The following is a 20,915-nucleotide window of genomic DNA, read 5'->3' on the forward strand; positions in this document are numbered from 1 at the left end:
TCTCTCCCATAATAGTAACAGTATCCAGATGATGAGCTCTAAGAATCTTATTGTAGATTGCAGAGGTTAAATCAATTTCCTTATGACCAACCTGATTTCATGAAGTCACCACGAACAAATCCTTGCAAAAAGAACAGCAGAAAACCAAAGCAAATGACAACCCAAAATTGATAATTGTCATTGCAAACAATCTGTTCACTATATATACCAAGCCAAAATTAGATAATAACAATAAAAATGCAAGTAATCATCCGGAGTTAACAAAATCAACAAGCCTCAATTGGGTTTCTCCAGAAAAACGTAACAAAAAATCTCTCCCTGCAGCAAGATGAATGCACCAACTTAACTGCCAGCTCAATCTAATTCAAGAAACGTTCCTGCGTAGGGGTTACCCCAATACTGCCAGTTCAATCTATTGGGCAGGAAACCCATAAAGAGAAAAGACTCCTAAGCCACCCTTTATCAATTTGGGGAAAAATAACAAAATCACTCGTTACCTTGAAGTGCTCTAGAATGAATTCTATTGAAGATAACAATAGTAATTCTAAAATAATAATTTATCACCAAAGGTCGAATGGGTGCTTGAAGCCTTGAATCATTTTTAGAAGCATTCACACCAACACTGAAGATATTACGAGGTTGGATAATTTCACCAACTTTTCTGTCACCTCAGCAGAATGGGAAGCCAATACAATCCCCTCATGCAGTGGATCCTGCACCAGCATAACGACTCGCCCTGCCATTGCCATTTTGATCAGTGTGCTGAGAACTATCACCTCCCCGTCCAGATGTGCCCCAGCCACGTGCATTGCCAACCTCACCTCTCCCATAACCCCGTCCGCCAAAATTACCACGACCTCTTTGTCCATCATTTCGGAACCCACCTCTTCCTGGAGCAAACCGGCCCCCTCTCCCACTACCTGTGGAGTCAAGAGAAGCAGATGATCTACACCAAACCAAAGAAACCAATGGGAACAATTAAGGTTAAATGAGAGAACTTGCTCACTTCGGGCTGTAGAAGTTGTTCTCTTCTCCTCCACAAAGCACTGCCGCCCGCCAATCATAACAGGAGAAGCCTGAGAGCGTAAAAAAAAAAAAGAAAAAAGAAAACGTTAGCATATATAGATTAATGAACAACAGCAAGCATGCAACATAAAAATTCAAGACATCAAACAATCACAGCTTCAGATCCCGGCAATAAGCTAATGCAAGTTACATTGTGAAAGGGACAGAAAGATAGGCGCACCTCAGTAGTGCAACAACAGTTAAAACATCCACAACAAGCAAAAAAGTGAAGGAATAAATAACCTCCGTCTCATGAGCATGCAAAAGGATCACCGCATCTAAGGCTGTGCGTGCAGAAAATAAGTCGGGTGAGTCGGGATGTGTTGGATTCTAAGATCCAGGGCCACCAAAGACAGGGAGGACCTGGTCCCACTCCCATTTGGAGGGAGTGGTTATACCTCTCGTCCTCTCTTGTATGCACAAGTTATACCTCTCGTCCTCTCTTGTATGCACAAGGACAGTAGGAAAGATAGAGAGAGAGCGACTCCCTCTACCATACATGCTCTTTTGTACAAAGGAGAACCCTCTTGCTAGGATTCTCTCAACTCTAAGAGAAAGAACACCAGAGTCGTGGCCATTTAACAAAATTGAGGCAAGAGACACATCTGGAGTTTCAACATCACATGGGTGTGGGTGTAGGTATTGGTGCAAAGGATGTTATATATATATATATATATATATATATATATATATATATAGAGAGAGAGAGAGAGAGAGAGAGAGATAACAATAATAAAATTATAAAGATTTTAAGCAAACAAACACATAAATTCATTATTCATAAACGATTAAATTCATATTAAATTCATATAAAAGTACCAAACAGACAAAGAACAAAAGAACCTAATATCATTTTGACATGTCCAGTCCTGCTGACATGGGTGTGGTGCCTCCCGGGATAACCCGTGTGACATAGCAGTGCATTTGGGTTTTGAAGAATTCAAACTACCCCTCGTGTGAAGTTCCCCGTTGAACCTTCAGACATGAGTCTTCGTGTCAATGAGAAGTAGCAATTTAAGGTAAGTGAATGAATACCTAATATAATCTTGAATAGCACATTAATGATGTTAAAAGGTACCAATAAGGATGCAAGGGCAAGATGATGAACAATGACTAACTAAGAAGAAAGATGAAATGAATAGAAAAGTAAGATGAAATAAGTTTCAAATCATATTATGAGCTTCCACCAAAATAAGGTTCATCAAGCTTCCTCTCTTCAGGAGAAGCACGAACTTTATTCTTCAGCAGGAAAGTTTACTGCATTAGTCATGACTCAGAAGCTTCCAGTTACTAAAGGACAAACCAAGCTGGCTCTAAATCTCAGAGGTGATAACCTCAACTTTTCAAGAACTTTGAATCCACATATCTTAAATGTAATGAGGCCGAAGCTGTTTGTGCATGTGCACATCCACATCTGCATGTGCAAGCAAAACCAGGATATGTTGACTCGCATCTTTACAGGCTTGAAGGCAAGCATATCCTAGCCAACTTTCTGAAAATGTATACTGAAGAAGTGTATATCATGGATAAAATGGAAAAGGAAAATCTAACAAGCCAACAAATACAGGAAAAGGAAAACAGAGGATAAACATAGCAGCATGTACCTTCTTCCAAAAAACTAACTACTATGTCATGCAGGTGATGCATAATGTCCTAATGCACCCACATAGTCACGGCTGAGGTGTAGGTCTGTGTGAGGAATATGCCAACTGCATAATCTAAGTGCTGTCAGCTGCACCTCAACATTTTGATCCAAAACCAGGTGCAGACCCAACTAGGGTCAATCACACATCCACTAGGCTGAAAGTGAACCAGGTTCTTTTAGGTCAAGAAATAGACTCTAGCGAACATTGGCTGATTCTGATTTTATCCACTTTTTAGACTAAAAAGTTCATCCATTTTTATAACAAACGAATAAAGGGTCAAAACAAGAGCTATGTTGTCAAGGCATTGCCTAGGGGCACGCCTAAGTGACACCTAGGCACAACTCCACCTTCATCGCCTAAGTCCAGCAATAGAACATTGGCCGATTCTGATTCCATCCACTTTTTATAATTAAAAAGAAAAACTAAAGAAATTCATCCATTTTTTTATAATAAAAGAATAAAGCTGTCACCTAGGTGCGGGGTGCCGGTGCGGCACATCCCCAAAAATTTAGGTGCGGTGGTGCGGAGAGAATATTTATTTGTTATTATTAATTTATTACATATATATAGAGAGAGAGAGACACACACACACACATATAAGAATTAAGAAGTTTAGAGTATACACTATAGTCTATACACTCGATACCATACACTTTATGGATAAATTATATATGAATATTATACATTACATACTTATAAGTTATAATGTATTGTGTATATGAATGTAACATATTAAGCATTAACATGCTTACAAAGTACAAGCACTAAACAAGTAAACAAAAAACAACAAAACCATGACAGAACACAGAAATGGAAAAAAAATGTTAAACCCTCCTTTAACATTTAAAATTTTTAAAATAAAAAATATCAAAAAAGACAAAAATAGGTTTGACGAGGTTTGACCACACCCGACTCGAGTCAAACGCGAGTCAGGTGCATGTCCAAAATGGACAAAAATGATCGGGTGCGATCAGCCACACCTGACTCTTGTTAACCCGAGTCAGGTGCGAATCCGAGCCACACCCATACCCGAGTCGTGTTGACACGGGTGCGGCAGTCAAATTGCAACATCCAAGTGACTTAGGAATAAAGGGTAAAAACAAGAGCTATGTTGTTAAGGTGCTGCCTAGGCGCACACTTAAGTGACACCCAGGCGCAACTCCACCTTGATTGCGTAAGTCCAGCACTTCGGCAATGTAAGGTGGGTGTGCGTTAGGCACACGCCTAGTCCTGCCTAGTTGCACCTATATAGTTCATCGAAGCCAAAGAGGCACTCACTCATCTAACTCGGTGGGGTTCTTCAAGATTCTTTAATAAGGATTGAATAGGGTTGAAGGTTGTAAGTTGTGAAAGACGAAGAGATAGTCTTCCACTCCTCCTCCAATGTGGAAATGGTTATTTAAGCAACCAGAAGGTCTGTATTTCATTCACGTCAATTTCATTTAGACAATGGTTCAGATGATGATAGACTTGCATCTTCTTCATATCATTGACCACTAGGATTTTTTGGTTATGATTTATGAATTGAAGAGAACATTTGAATATAGAAATCTATTGTATTGACTTTCAGTTTCTTGAATCTTCAATGCTATAAACTTTACATTTTTCTTCATACAAGTATAATATAAATCATATAATATTGACCGTTATGGATTGTTTTTATATGTCACTATTAGTCATATTACATAACTTAGCAAATGATTAATAACTTAATATATATAATAGTTGTTTTTCACACTTTTTAACGTATACATTAAGTCATATATGACCATTTGATACATTATATAATTTATTTATATAATATTGACTGTATGTTATATATACAGCCACAATTAGTTAAATGAAATACACCTAGGCACTAGGTGCAACCTGTCGCCCAGGCTGCACCTGGCAACTTTGATAACATAGAAAAGGAGGTGTTTCTAAGGCAAAATTCGCCCCCACATTTCCTCTCTCTCTCCCTCTCTCTCTCTCTCTCTATCTGTGATGCCTGCAGTAGCAGCAGAATGCTGTTTTATTTTTATTTGCTGTCACAAGTCATGGTCAAGTGAATGCTCATCTGCCTTCTCCGTTTTTATCTTTTAGTGAACATGTTTCCATCTATCATATGATATATATATATATATATATATATATATATATATATATGAGACATGCTAAATTTGTTATAAAATCTCATATGGATATGTACCTCAAGGTTAATCTGCTCTGAAATCTTATGGATCTGTATGTTCTAGCGAAATATGCAGGTTAATGCTGAAACATGTTAAAATACTCCTACCATACAATTATATATGTTTGTTGCACCTATACATAATTTTTTTTCTTTCAGTGCTGCACCTGGACCCACACCTATACAACATAGGTTCACTACTAATATCATAATCCATAGTTGAGAGAGTAAAGAATCTATTACAGATGAAGCAAGACCAACAGCCACTTGAATTAATTGATTCAGTTTCAAGAAGCTTATTCGTAGATTGACCAAAGAGAAGCCTACACAAAATTTGTACGTTCCATACTCGACTAGCAACATTGCAAGATATCTGACAGGATACCTTCAATTGGAAAACATTTTTACTGATACTGAAGGTCTGAAACCAGAAAGAAAACTAGGTATTATTAGACGGTGAGAAAACTAACACTCAGCATCCCACATCAGCTAAGGTGTGGTTTGAAAGTTACATCAGTACAACCAGCTTAATCAATTTCCCACAACACCGGTTACCCCATCCCATCATACAAAAGGGAAAAGACAAAACAAGTACTTTAACATGTGTTTGTTTGTGCATGTGTGTGTGTGCCTATATATATATATATATATATATATATACATACATATAGGGGTTGAACCCTCCCTTGTTTTCCCTCTGTCTCATTCAGATTGTTCACTATTTGGCATTGTGAGAGAGAAATCGAGAGAAGCTGGTAAAGTATTACTGTTACCATACACTTACGTATTAAACTAGTTCAACATTTTCAATCTGCATATAGTTTTCAAAAAACTACCTACACAGATGTGATATATGTATGTAACTGAGAATTGAGAAGTGTTACTGTACAACTGATTGTGGTACACTCTACTTAAATGTTTTCAGCCTGAGTCTATCTCCCAGCAAACTAACTGTATGGACATGATCCCAGTGTTTGATTAGATTTAACAGTGGCTTTGATTCACTAGAAGATCTGATTATCCTATATATCCATATTGTCAGTTAGAACACGTTTAATTTGAAGAATTGAAACATATCAATCTGTAACTTGCATATTTGGGGCGGATTCATATGTTTAAATTGCATATGGTTGGCCAACAAGATCGTACTCCATATTTCATGCTGCATTGCATGTATATGAAAAGGTATATGATGTTCCATGCTTCGTGCTGCATTGCATGTATATGCAAAGGTATATGATGTGCACGAACAACTCATAAAAGAGTTCACCTAGAGGAGGACAAGGTTACAACTTACAGTTAATGATTCAAATCCCCCCTCCACAATATATTGTTCCTGACTCTAAACATCGACATAATACACTAGAAAATTGGACGATCCCTTATTCTGAAGATAAGGATGTTGCACCAGTAGCATTAGTTGAACAACCACCACATCAAGAGAGAACTTAATGGAATGGGAGAGCCTAGCAGAATAGTAAAACGTAGCAGAGCAGAAAAACTTGGTGAAAGCACACCAAGTCCTTATCATGGATACATATTTTCTCTTATTTTGAGTAGTCTAAACTCTAAAGGTTTCATCACAGAGATTTAAACTTTAGAAACATGTACTTTAAATTTTACCCTTAGATTAGACTAATATATTAGGAACCTTAGTTTTTAAGTTGATTTAAGGGATACACTTTGATTACCATATTTCTGTTAAATTGGTGTCTCGTGTTTGAAATTTATTACGTTTCCATGTAACTTATGGTTTTGCAACTCATGTTTCTCAGACTTCGTATTTTTCCTAGTTTTCTCCAATTTTATATTTAATTAAAATTGTGATCTTTTATCTTACATAATGCATCTAAGTATTGGTCTTACTAATAGACAGTTATATTACACATTCTATAACACTGATGGCAACTAACAAATGGTGCCAACAAGCCAATCAGCCTTTGGATGGGACGAAACTCTGTGGTTGAGATGCTCCCATCTAAAAAGAAGCTTTCCATTCTTTTTAAGAGCATTCTGGTCATTTTCTGAAAAAAAAAACTCTAAAAAGGGCAGCGGATGAGGTACTTTTGAAGCATTGAATATTTTAGTAATCAAGTTGAGAAAGCCTGGACTCTGGTTAACCTGTTCCATGTGCGGCAACCCTGGTGAGAAGCCATATGCCAGACTGCCAGTGCCACAATGTGACTGAAGCAAAATTTAGTGATAGTAATAACTTCTATGAATTTGCAATTAGAGGGTTAATCCTTGCTCCAATTGAGATGGTTTAGACTTGTCACCAAATGCTTCAAATATACATTCCTTAAAATTCAATATTCTTGAAATTTCAAACCTATTAGAGTTTATATATTGTGCATTTGCGGACAAAGCTAAGCTCCATTAACTTTGTCTATCTTCTCTCACACTACAGAGCAATTGGGCAACCATTTTACATAAATAACTATACAAGCAACATGCTGAGCCTCAAGCAACATGGTGAGCCTTCCATTGGCCACTCAATAGAAATGCTTCTGGAAATTTTCCACAAAAAGACAATAAATAATTAACATGATAAAGGCTAAAAACAGCATCAGGAAATGAGCATGGAGCTTCAAAAAACAATCACAAACAAATATCTACCTCGAGTGCATCTTGAACAGCACTTGAATTCTCGAACTCCACAAAACCATAACAAAATCCTTGTTGCTGCATGGAAAAATGTAAATGAGACGGGCCATAATCACAGTCATAAATATATCTTCTAAGAAATTTCTCAGGAAGGTTTTCTTCATAAGTCTTCTTTAACTTCCTCAGGAAAAACATGGAAATCCAAAAACTTATAGAAGATAATAGAAACAACGAGAAATTATGAGTTTTATACTTTTTTTCTTACACAACTATTGTCAAATATTCACAATTTTTTAGATTATGAAAGAAACATAAAAACAGAAGATGCATCCTAAATATACATTTTTTCCGAAAGAGGAAATATTGTTATATTACCATGAAATAACATGATATTTTGAAAATATTGGTATATCCCAGTGATAATATCAGTAACTTCAAAATGTCAAAAATGTTACTATATCTTTAAGATATTGGTGATATTTGCAACTATGGACAGAAAAAATGCCTGCAAAATGCACTTGAAGCAGAGAAATTATGAATCAACCTTATTGCTTCTCACTTGAATTCCTCCAGGCTTAATGACTCCAAACTTTTTAAACTCATCTTCCAGGTGGACCACAGTGGCATTCATGGGCAGGTTTCGTATGTAAATAGAGCGACCATCAGCTGCAAAAATGGTTAATGAAGCATATGAGTAGAACATGAGAATCTTGATCCAGCCTTTATGTGCTAAGTAACATGGATGTTTTCGAAAGGTACCATACCATGACCAAAGTGGATGTGTGTCAAATGCTGATATTGTAGGTTATAGGCACGGATCAGAAAAGCAGTTTCTGTTCTGCCCAGTCCAGCCAGCCCATTACTTGTGAATTATGATGGGATCATTTTTATCAATTTTCAAAGTGCATAAAGAACTGCTCCATCTATTCCTGCTTGGTGACTACACACATAGGATTCCTGGATTATGTCGTCCTAGAAACATGACCTCTAGAATATTTCTAAATATTCTTTAAATTTTTAACAAATCTGACCACATAGATGGACTTGGAATTTCCAAAAACATAGAAACTATTAAAAAAGAACATGACTTCCCAATGTGAGACTGACAAAGTTAAGACCATTAACTTTAAAAATCCTTGTAAAATCTGATATTTGATCAGTTCATCAAATTTTATGACTTCATTGAACCCTATATTTCTGGAATCTAGAATCCATTCATATCGTTGGATTCATTAAAAATAACTTCAAAACACTGAAGTCTAGATGGGATTCAGACGTGCAGACAAAACAAAACAGCACAATCTAAGTGGCCCACATATGCTGGAACTCGTTAGAATTCGTGCTGATGCATAAGCTCATGATGAGTAAGAAACTGCAAGAAAAACAAATTAAAATGGGTAAAGAAAATGACAGGTATTTTCACTTCATCAATCATGGCTAGGTGGTAGACTTCCAAGTTGTGGGTTAAAATTACTGACCTTCTCCTTCCTTATCAGAGGAACCGTTGTTAGGAGGTGCTGAAGTTTCAGATGCTGAAATAGGCACAGGCACAGCAAGAGATGGCCGTTCGGTGTTTGGACGTGCTACCCACACAGGGGCAGAAGAACCAGCTGGAGAATCCCCTGCGCTGTCCTTCATGGCCTTCAACTGCATTCAGAAGCATTGCTCAAGTTGTTGCCTAGGGGGATCCACCAAGAATTTATCAAGTACAAATTATCTGAGACTTACAATAGAGGCATATGTTTTCTTAACAGGCTCTTCCTGAACAAAATTAGAAGGTTCAACCACAGGCTGTGGTTCTTTTGGAGCCACATCAACAGTCTCTTCAACAGATTCAACTTCTCCAACCACAGAATTTTCTTCAGGATAAGAAGCAGCAATTGCCTGGTCACCATCATTCAATTCTTCTCCTGGTGCATTAGAAGAATCTAATGCATGCTGATCTTGAATCTCAGTGATCACTGGACAAGAAGCATAATAAATACAGAACTAGGTAACAAGAAACCACACTACAAAAGATCCATGCAAGAGGTACCTTTTTCTGGTGTTAAGGGAGCTTCAGAAGAAGCTTCACTAACACCATTAGGTTGAGCTGGACCATCTGTTTCATCCAATAGTCTGAACACATCATTCAGAACATAGTAACCCTTCTCTTGTGGGGCTAAGAAAAATGACTGAGTGAATTTCCTGCTTGAATTTCCTTCTCCTAAAAGGGATCCAGTCACTAAAACAACTACGCCACCATTGAAAGAATTCTGTGAATCAACGGTCTTAATTTCTGACTTGAAGTTATGGTAATCTAATGACATTATCTTCTCGTTGATATCCTGAACCAAAAATAGCCATATCAAAAGTGGTATGTAATAATCTTTTAATCATCTAGGTTCCTGTATCCAGATGCCACGATTCATGATAAATTCTTATTTCCAAGATGGTGCAATCTAGCCATATATAAACATGAATGAACATGAACTAAGGAGGAAAAGGAAACAAAAAATCAAAAGATATATAAATACAAGAGACCAGGTTATAATAGTAATTTCAACAAGGTAACCCAAAAGATGCTTAGCAACAAAGCGAATATAAAAAGGATTGAGCAAACATACTTGTGTGGTTGTTACTGATTCCATTTTGCCATCAGAATGAGGCCTTCCCATCACGCTGGAGTCGTGATAAAACCGACAAACCAACTCAGGTGATTGGTGAAGAATATGGTAATATTGCTCGACAAAAGCATTGCCAATCTGCAAAATGGTCCAATTAGATTCATGTAAAAAATAGAAACTTTAGAACCAAGTAGTAGAATCAATCAAGATTCCCACCACTTCAACGCTATGGGTAGATCCAGAACTGACCTCTTCAGGTGCCATCCCTACAGTGATCCATGAACATAAACACATAGAAAAGGGTCATACATTTATTCAAAGACAAGGAAGCTAAGCTATAAAAAAATTTTGAAAAGCAAACTACAAAAAACATTGCCCAAGTACACGTGTGTGTGAGAGAGAGAAAATGAACCTAGTAAAAATTTGTAGCGCCAAATACAGTTTATCTAAGTTTAGCTACAAGGCTACAACAAGCATACTTTTAATTAAAGAAAGAGACTCTTAATTAAGATTCATGCATGTAGATAACCTTGAAGTACAGAACCCAATCAAAATTCTCCTTTTTTACTAAAAGGCAGTGTTATAGTTTCTTGATATTCTAATACCATCATAACATTCAACAAGCATACTAGCAAAAGGATCAATGGAGAATAACTCTAAAGTATGCATACACAAGAACACTAAAAGCATAATCCCTAAAAGCTAAACATGGAAAAGCAGGCTATAAGCCTAGAACACTGGAAACAGTAAACCAATAAATCTGAAGGAAAGTAGGACCAACTACACCACAATATGTACGTCTTCCAGCAGAATTAAAAGCCCAACCTCATTTGACCATTTACTACAAATCGAACGGATTGAGCAGCTATTTAGCTACCAATACAAGAAACCAATTGCATGACATGGATAATCGAACGCAAGCAGAATGGCACACGAAATTTGAGAAGAAAAGTATCATAGATTTCAAAAACTAACCTCTAAACATTAAGAACACAAACCAAATCTTTGCAGGGAAAAAGAAAAAGAAAACCCATGCAGTTGTGGTAATTCAATGACCATAACAAGAAAGTGTGGAAAAGAAAAACTATTCAGTTCTGGTAATTCAATGACCATAAAAAGAAAGTCCTTACATCCACCAACAAACCAAATGAAAGCTTACTAAAGAAACATGCTTCCATCAAAATGGCAAACCTAAAACAACAAAATGAATCCAAATCCTTTGCTTGCAAACTACAGCAATCAGATAATTGATCCGGTAAAAATCCACCAGGTAATCAACAAAGGCCAAGATAAAAGGGAAAAAGGAGAAAACCATACTGCGAACTAGCAAAAGGGAAAATCCATCTAAAGAAAGAAGGGGGGAGAAAGACCACTACCTACACTAGGATACGCTTAACAAAAGAAGCCCAACGGCAGAAGCACTCCAACAAGGAAGAAGCAGATCAAAATCTCAGTACAAAATCCAGATGGCAAGAAGATTCAACTAAGCAGAACCCGTTTTCTCAAAGTTCAAAGGATACCCAATCCCGGAAAACATCAAAAACGTCGCCTAAAACCATAACCGGACTCAAATCAGTTCGAATCACCAAGCAAAAACATGTTGAAAACGCCTACCAGCATCACAGAACTACAGGGAAGGGAAAGGGACGTTCTCCGCCAAGGAGAATCAAAAGGAAAGGAGAACGAGATTCCCACCTTCGATTCGATTGAGAAGCAGATTCCGCGGGAAGGGATGCGAGAGGAAGGCCGATAATAGCAACGCGGAACGGAAACCTGGAGTGCCGATTTTGTAAGACTAAGTTGCGTAGGATCCACACCGTGAAGTACGGAGCGACTTCAAGTGGAGCCCCGGTCTTGTGTTCAACGTCTTGTGTTGAATGTTCAACGGAAGAGTCTATGCTCCATAGCCTTGAGTGTGTCGTTGGGTGTCCCATACTCGACTCATACTGAGCTCAAGCTCAAATTCATGAGTTTTGGTCAAAAGATGTTCGATTTGAACGGAACTCATTTGTAAAAAAAAAAATGTTGGGATGTTGTCACCTTTAATATACCTGATTTATCGGATGTTCACAAAATTTCATATCATATACATTTTTAAATTTGCAATCCGAATCTATTCCAAATCAAACTTCCAAATATACATACATAAATATATGAATCCAACTTTTAAATACATAACCTGAACCGCATTATAATGTATTCAAAACCGGCTTGCAAAGTATATAGACATTGGTATAGGATATTTACTTAAAACTAAATCCAAGTCAAGATATTTATTTAAAATTAAATATAAATATGGACCCCATCAAATATCACTTATTAAATTCGAACCAGATCCAATTTTTTGGTTGGATGTCAATTTTTTTATATCCAATTTTTTTTAAGCAGTGCAGTCATATATCCAATCCACATCTAATCTATTGACATCTTTAAAAGGAAAAGACTCATTTCATATTCTAGTCAAAAATTTAAAAATAATAATAATTATTTGAACTATGTGTTTTTGTAAAATTCATAAACATTCCAAACCAACCTCTACCGAGGCACAAGTACTTCAACCTTAGAAGAGAAAAATTGGTCATATATATATATATATATATATATATATATATATATATATATATAGAGAGAGAGAGAGAGAGAGAGAGAGAGAGAGAGTAGAGCAAGGTAAGGAGGAGCTCCCTGATGGATCCATTGGTAAGCCAGGGCATTAGGTCGGTCCGCTAGATACCCGAAACCCAGGAGAGGGCTTACCCAGGAGAGGGCTTGACTCGAACTCAATCCGATTAATTTTAACGTAAAATAATATATAATATAATTAATTGTAATAAACTATTATAATTATATATAAAAATTAATAAAATATATATTAAAAATATTCTCAGGCCGGCCCGTTTTCTTTTTCCCTTGCTCGAGCTAGAGTAGTGCCATGTACCAGGTGTCGGTTGGTGGTTTGCCTCGGTACCCAGGCTTAGCGGTGGTGGAGGAGTTGCACCTCTTAAAAGATAGAAAAATGAAAGATATGGGCCATCCATATTCTAGATCAGATGGTTCATGCTTGATATCCTCATATGTATATGTTATTATTCAGTATATATATATATTTATGGGTAAAAAACACAAGTTTTGGGTCATTTATTTGTAACTTTAGCATTCGATGTTTTGGATATATGTAATTTAGTAAATTTGAAGCATGGCAGTTCTTACAATAAATGTAGCCGAACAGAACAGTTGTCTATATTAGGTACCAAGCATTCGATTGGGGTGTGAAATAAAAGATTGGAGCTTGACCCGACGGTGGCCTATTTAATGCCCACTGTAAACGGTGAGAAAGAAGGCAGCCCAATTAATGCTCTCGTCTCGTCAGCAAGTTTGTTCTCACTAGGGACGTTAATGGTTCATGTTCATACCATCTTTCATTTATAGGATGTTCACATATGAACAAAAGTTTATACCATATCTCAGTTGCAAAGTCAGAAATTTCTATTTAAATTTCAAATTTGAAGGGCTACTCTTATTTAGAAAACTGAAAATTTGTGATTTTTCTATATGTAAATAAAGATAATTTTGTAAATTGTCCGCACCAGGTATAATGTTAATGTAGCTCCACCACTGTTGTATCAGAACCCTGCTTGTTAAATTCACAATCTAAATCCAATGTCTAAATTTGCATCTGAATCCCACTTTAAATGTACAACTAAATCAGAACCGTATTATGACGCGTTAAAATTTGATTCTGAAAATACATGAAGATTGGAGGTAGACTAGTTATTTAAAACTGAATATGATTCTAAATTCGTTCCGGATATTTATATAAAACTAATTATAGTTTTAATTTGAGCTAAGGATGGGTTTTTCTAGTTAGCTCACCCTTGCAGGATCATGATTCTTTATCCTGGAACATTTTGTAAATGGGCCAAAGTTTGACAAGCTATATGATAGAGGCAAAGCGAATAGATTTTAAATCAAAATCCAATCTAATTTCTTAATTGGATGTTAATTTTTCTTTTCATATCCGACTTTTTTGAAGCAGTTCAGTCAGAAATTCAATTTAAATTGGATCCCAATGTTATTGTTCATTAAGTATTCATTCCCTCGTAAGGTTGGCACAACGGATGAGGCCTTAGGCGGCTAATCTTTACTTCAAAGTCTCAGGGGGAACTCCTTATGCGGCAAAATGAAGTCATTGATGTGCAAGTTAAAGCATAGTAAGAGTAACACTCTAGGGCAATAAAACATACTATGTACCCTAAGAAAATGAGACATTGGATGGGAACTTCAGCTTTCAGTCGAGTCGAGTTGTGAGTTTCCTTGCTCACCCAAAACAGTCAGCCCTCCTTAGGCCACATTTATTGTTCCTACTCACAGGATTCAGAATAAAGAATCAAATGTGTTCTAGATATTGGTTGAATAGATATTAAAAAGTAAAACTTAATAAACTCACAAAATTGTTGCTTACCTTTGTTCTTTTTTCTTTTTTGTTTCGTTCTAATGCGTACACAATAATAGTGGGGCCCAAGAAGAGGGGCACAAGAGATTTCGTGGCTAAAATTAATTATTTAAATATTTCATCTTTTTTACTTGCATAAATATATTTACTTTTACTTTTTTCTACATTAAAGAAAACTATCTTTTAACTAACATTAGACTTAACTTCTTTCTTGTTGTGTTTTTATCATTTGAATGTTTTTTGGGTGAGTTGGAAAAGTATTTTATTTTGTCCTTCCACTAAAGTTAGAGTTTTCCACTCTTCCCCCCATCTCCATAAAGTAATAGGCTTACTTTTTGTATTTCGACCCACACGATGCCTTTGTTACATATCAATGTTGTCCCTTTTGCAAGTACATAAGTTGACACCAACACTACCTACCAGAACTCACCCTACCTGTTGCACCAAACCTCCTTGGTAATAAAGCGCATCCATTTCATGTTTTCAATTTCATATATCAAGAGTTCTTTACTACATTACTTTATATCTAAATTAAGGTCCTGAGTTTCAAGTTAAAAATGGGTTATTTATGATGAATAAAGTTTTTTTAATTACATAAATAAATATTTTTCTTGGTTTTATAGGTGTTATCATCCTTCAAGCTTGAAACTAATTTTTTTTCTTAGTACTTTTTACATTTTTAAACACAATTAAAATAAAAGCTCAACATTATTTTGTTAATTTGTTAAGTCCTTCTGCAATCTTTATATGTAAACCAACTTATACGATCAGCTAATTTTTATTTATTAAAAAAATGGATATTAATTTATCATCTTCTCCACCTTAAATGTCATATGAAATAAAACAAAGTTTCGCATAATAGTGTCAATAAGTTTAGTTAAAAATATGAATGTGTTTGTTATCACGGACGGGGAAGCGCTTAGGGAACGAAACCTCGTCTATTTTCTAATATAAATATGGATTTTTTCCCTTTGGCATTTTATTTGCAAAAGCAAGTCGTCTTCCAAAGTTGGAACTTGGAACTAACAATTTCATAATACAACAATAACAATAAAGTGAAAAGGTTGCTGCAGTAATAACATTTTAATGAATGTCCCATTTTGTAACATGTATCGTAAAAATGTGATGGCAACGAAGCTAAGTTAACTTTCATTTCTTGACATATTCTTACATTGAGACTAGAATTTTGTGGAGGGAAAAGAAAAGATACTAACGGACTAAAAAGAAAAGAAAAACAAAGAGAGATTAATGACAGAGAAGGTAAGGGAAGTAAGAACAAAAGTTGTTCAGTAAGAAGGAAGAAAAAGGAAAGCATTTCAAAGAACTCACATCGATTTATAGGGATGACAGTTTCAATCATTTAATCTACCATTTTTAATGGTTTTCAAATAAATAAGTAAAGAGAAATCGTGGGTCTTACAGACCATGACACCATTGTTTTGACATAAAATATAAAAAATAACTATTCGGCTACAAAGGTAGTCTGCTGATTTCAATTATATATATATATATATATATATATATATATATATATATATATATATATATATATATATATATATATGAAGTGGAATATGCCAACAAGATGGCTGGAGCAGTAGGGACTTTGAATAACAAGGCTTGAAAAATTTAATTTTTTAACAAGCAATATTGCAAAAATACTGGCTAATGCATCAATAAACATGTGAATTAAAATATTTTCGGGAAGAATTTTTCAATAATTGAAGAAAAGCAAAAGGATCAGTATAGAAGAGTTACAAAGGTTCCATAGTTATGCAAGTCTAACATCATTTTTTATTGGGCTTTAGTAGCGGAAGTGAAAGAAAACTGTTCTTAAACCAAGGAATCCAGGGCTCGGGTCCCTGCTGGGGCTCCCTCAACTTGGTTGTTGGGGATTGTAACTTGTGATTACGCAAATATATTAATGTTTTCCCTAGAAATTGAATATAGGGAGACGCCTTTTGCTACGTGCGACTTAGCAATATTTAGACTGCCAGTATGTGTAGAGGAGATTAAAATAGCAGTATTTTCAATGAGAAATGGGAAAGTAATGATGTCCATATATGACTGAACTGAAAAAAATCGGATGTGGAAAAAAATTTAGTATACGATGGAGAAATCAGATCAGATTCAAATTTAAGAAATGACATTTGATCAAATTTGGATTTAAATTCTAAATGTACATTGATTTGGATATGGGTTCAGGGCAGATTTGTTTTAAAATAAATATCATATATATATATCTAATGCTCTTTTGAAAATAAAAGAAATTTGGTTAAAAATTCGGATTCAGATTCTTTGTTTGTATTCGAATCCAAATATGTGATATAAAAAAAACAGATATGGTTAAAGGTATATGTGATTCGAATCCAATGGTTGACATCCCCATGGAAAAGCTCCAAAACATGTAAATTGGTTGCTAACGTCAATAGATCTCTTATCACTTTGATTCCTAAATTTGCAGGCACAGTCAACGTAAGAGATTTCCCTTGTTGGGGAGGATCAGGGAGTGCTTCTACGAGGGCAATTAGTCCATGGAAAGATCCTTCTAGTCCACGAATCGATTAACAGCACAGTGGGGGTTCTGTAATGTGAAAACTTAGTTTGAAGGAAAGTTTATGATTGCATCTATTGGGATTTTATTCGCAGAGCTGGTCGCATAGCGATTCCTTATTTTTTTGATAATAAATTATAAGGATGGGAATACTCTCTCTCCTCAGATTTGCAGTTAGTTAATATAGACAAGTGAGAACTGTGAGATGCATTTTCTTACAACCTTCCGCCCTTCCTTTCTCACAACAATTGATTATAAATTGCTTTGGAAATGTATTGTTGAATAAAATACCTTTTCCCCATCTTATTCTTGAGAAATGGCTTTGAAATGTGAGAAATGTAGATATGGCTCATTAATGAAAAATAATTAACAGAGAGGCACAATCTATATCCATTTATTATTGATTAACCATAATAAGAAAAACATCTATGGATTAATAAAATTGCTTATAAACAATTTATGCGCAATGGCGATTTTCTGTAAGGCATCCTGTAGCAATGTATACCATCCATTCTGGTATACATTATTCCATAATGTTCATATTATATGTTAAATACACCATAAACACATATGGTTGCACTCAATGTAGTGGTAAAATGCAAACATAGCCAATTTTCTGATAGTGGTAAAGAGCACTTAACATTCTCCATGATTGACTAAAAAAGCTAGATCAGTTTATTTCCTTCAAGCTGATGTGGTAATTAACCACTCGAGTTTGCGGTTGAGGTAAAACTTGTCAAGTTCGAGTTACACGAGCTCGACTTATTTAAACACAAATCAACTTGTGGTTGTTAATCTTGAGGGGCATGTCAATATTTTTTTTTTTCTGAATTTTAACATCCTTTTCAGTGGTTGTTATTTTCATTTAAGGAACAAAAAAAAAAATATATGAATCAAGTGACACAAACGTAAACAACTTAGGCTCGAACTCAAGCACAACCAAGACTTGTATTCACATGTTGACCTTCTTCAACTTGAACATTATTAAACTGGGGCTTCTTATAAATAAAATTAAATTTTCTATCTGTTTATTCTTTTTACCCAGATTTAAAGAATAGAAAAACAACAACACAAGAAAATTGAGACGAAGGACTTTAATCTCTAGCATCTTTGGGGACAAAGTTAGAAAGCACTGTATAAGCAATGATCAATTCGAATACCAGGCATGCATTTTGCTTACTAAAGTGGATAGTATGTACACGAGCGAAAAAATAACATACAAAATATACAACTACTAGGCAGCATGGTGGAAGCCGCCATGAATGAGTCCCCACAAGATCCTGCTCTTGATAATACAACTACGCAACACGGTGGAAGCCGCCACGAATTATGCTACAGAAATTTGTAGCCAGTGGCACTAATATGAGAAGTTTTAGATTTAAAGGGCACGAATGTCATATAATGAATTAAATTACGTGGACTTGGAGGAAGTAATAAAGATCAAATTATGTGAGTCTGTTCCACTGCATCCTAAGCCCCTATGGTTTTGTACTTCCCAACTTCTTAGATTCTCGCCAAACCACCCATCCGTTAAGCAGTTGATCCAAAATTAAACATCATTCCCAGCTCTTCATTTCGACTCGTCAAACTGATCCTTCCTTCTTGCAACCATCGGTCGGACCCCATTCGAGTCGATGTCACTGCAAGAATCTTGATTCGGTCAATTAGAGAAGAGAAAAAGAAGACCTTTTTAGTCAATTCCCGGTTTGAAAACTTGAGAGGAGAGGTTGAGGTTGAACGCAGGGATGTGTTGGCACCGACATCCTGATCTCAGTGGCAGCCATGGATGGGTGGGAAGCGGACCTTGCTTACCATTATCCTTTTCTCGCTGCATTCCAGTTGCTCAACATCGACGATGACAGATGACACCTCGGAGGAGGGCTTCCTGCCGAATTGACGGACAGCATAAATTCTGCTGCATCTGTGAAATATCTCTTTGTCATAATGTGATTTTCAGCCCTTTGATCCAAATAAAAGTGGCACAAAAAGTCTTTTTCCTTGGCATAATTTGTGTTAGGGTAAAAGGCATAAATTGATTCCATAATAAATAATTGAACAAACATAATAGAAACATGTAGGTGCATATTTTATGAACTAATACCAAACACCAAACTTAAAAAATCGCCCATGCGTACAATATAATCCATTACAAGCATCGATTGTGGTCAATTAGTCTGAACGTCTAAAGAACTTAGAACCATAACCGAGGAGTACAATTACAGGAGAGTATTTAAACCAAGGGAAAGTGTTACCTACAAAAGATACATCATAGCGGCCTTTGGCCTTCCTCCTTCCCTGAAGTGAAAAACATCAATGGCTACGGCTCATTAACAGCGAGGCAGCAGGTATTTGTTGCTTTACATGAACGGAGCCCTATCCGAATATCTAGTAACTGCTAAGCAGTTACTAGATTTTAATCTAAAAGTGCTCCTAAAAATCCTCCTAAGAAATCTCCCACGTAACCGCAGCTAGGGTTTGGGGAAAACCTAAAGGGCTGGGCTTTAAATTCCTAGCAAACTCTTGAGATTTAATAATCCGTGAGAAGTCCTTTGGAAGAAAACCCCAAAACTGACTTTGTCATCTTCCTCTTCCTTTTCCTTTTGCTCTTGTCTGCTGTTCTTCACAGGGGACGCTGGAGATTTGCTGCATCCACAAAAAGGACTCTTCTGCTGTAACGCTAAACGTCCAACATTGGTATCAGAGCCAGGTTGCCCTTCGACTTCGAAACCAAGTAAGTACATTCGGGCTTTGTTGGTATATGTGAAGTATACAAATGGACGCTACCTACATAGGCATGAATATCGTTTGTCTATCATGATATTCTTCTTATCATGGCTAATGAGTACGCAGTTACTAGATAATATTGAACAATTAGACATTCTGCATTAAGCATGCTCAAGTGGTATCAAATAGCAGTGCCATAGATATATACTCTGTCTGCAAATTAAGAGTTCAAAGTTATGTTAGCATGCCCCTTTCCCTTTCAGATTGTAAATTTTGAGCACGCTTGAACCTGCTACTCTAATAAATGAAGCATGCTAGTTAGAAATTTGTCATAGAGTTCTGTTACCCTTTGCTCTATGGTTGTTTCTTTGTGCCCCTGTATCCCAAAGGGGACAGAGTCAGAGACGAACTCTGACCTAAGCATGTACAACGTCAAGTTTTTTTTTATTACCAGTATATTGAAACCGTTTCGACCCTCATCGAGGGTCTGGCCAGGGAACAAATTTTACCTTTATCGATGACGAGGTGATAGTTCAATGGGATCTTAGAGGTCGGATTGAATGCAGCAAAATGTGTTAGAGGTTGGATCAAAATCAGATTGGTACACTCCAAATTGACAAAATTTCAATCTAGATTTTGACCACTTGCTAAAGGAAACGAGGAAGGATTACCTTCGTGTAGTTCTCTGCGTTTTTTGAAGCCTGCGACAAATATCTTTTAAACCGACTCTCTGAACTTAATCAAAATCCTCTGCTGTTCTAGAAACTTCCAGACGCGTTAGAACGCAGGCGATTCAAAACACTGTTACGAATACCCTTGTTCAGTCATCTTTTTCGTGGATACCCAAACCCACGACTCTCTTGCTTCTGTCACAGACGTCGACAGCAGGTTCCCAAGTTGGGGTTTTTTTCCTCTGTCGCCTACACACCGACGGAGCAAGAAGAAAGTTGGCCCCTTTCTGGATGGTTCGTAAATCGAATCACCTCTGCCACGCGTTTTTTCCTTTTCTGTCACACGCTCCCTCTCGTTTCCCTGATGTCCGCCACTCCTTTCTCCTATCTACCTCTTCTGGTGACCAAAACTGGGGGACACG

At 36.3% G+C, this 20,915-nt stretch overlaps 1 protein-coding gene across 2 annotated transcripts; it reads right to left on the reverse strand.

Annotated features, from left to right (window-relative positions):
• Positions 1-154: 154 nt before the first annotated feature.
• On the reverse strand, positions 155-11,925 carry LOC116257389 (nuclear transport factor 2-like). Of its 2 annotated transcripts, none has more exons than XM_031634098.2 (10): positions 11,790-11,925; positions 10,344-10,360; positions 10,095-10,232; positions 9,524-9,815; positions 9,217-9,449; positions 8,967-9,135; positions 8,033-8,154; positions 7,501-7,566; positions 1,007-1,076; positions 155-920 (listed from the first exon to the last, which is right to left on the reverse strand). In XM_031634098.2, exons 2-10 carry the CDS (start codon positions 10,356-10,358, stop codon positions 700-702), a joined length of 1,326 nt encoding a protein of 441 aa, XP_031489958.1. In that variant the 5' UTR covers positions 10,359-10,360; positions 11,790-11,925; the 3' UTR covers positions 155-699. The 2 variants fall into 2 exon arrangements, with proteins under 2 accessions (XP_031489958.1, XP_031489957.1); XM_031634097.2 differs by having other exon boundaries at positions 10,311-10,360; positions 11,790-11,899.
• Between the last annotated feature and the right edge of the window lie 8,990 nt (positions 11,926-20,915).

Source organism: Nymphaea colorata, chromosome 7 (assembly GCF_008831285.2).
Source record: "Nymphaea colorata isolate Beijing-Zhang1983 chromosome 7, ASM883128v2, whole genome shotgun sequence".
Taxonomy (NCBI): domain Eukaryota; kingdom Viridiplantae; phylum Streptophyta; class Magnoliopsida; order Nymphaeales; family Nymphaeaceae; genus Nymphaea; species Nymphaea colorata.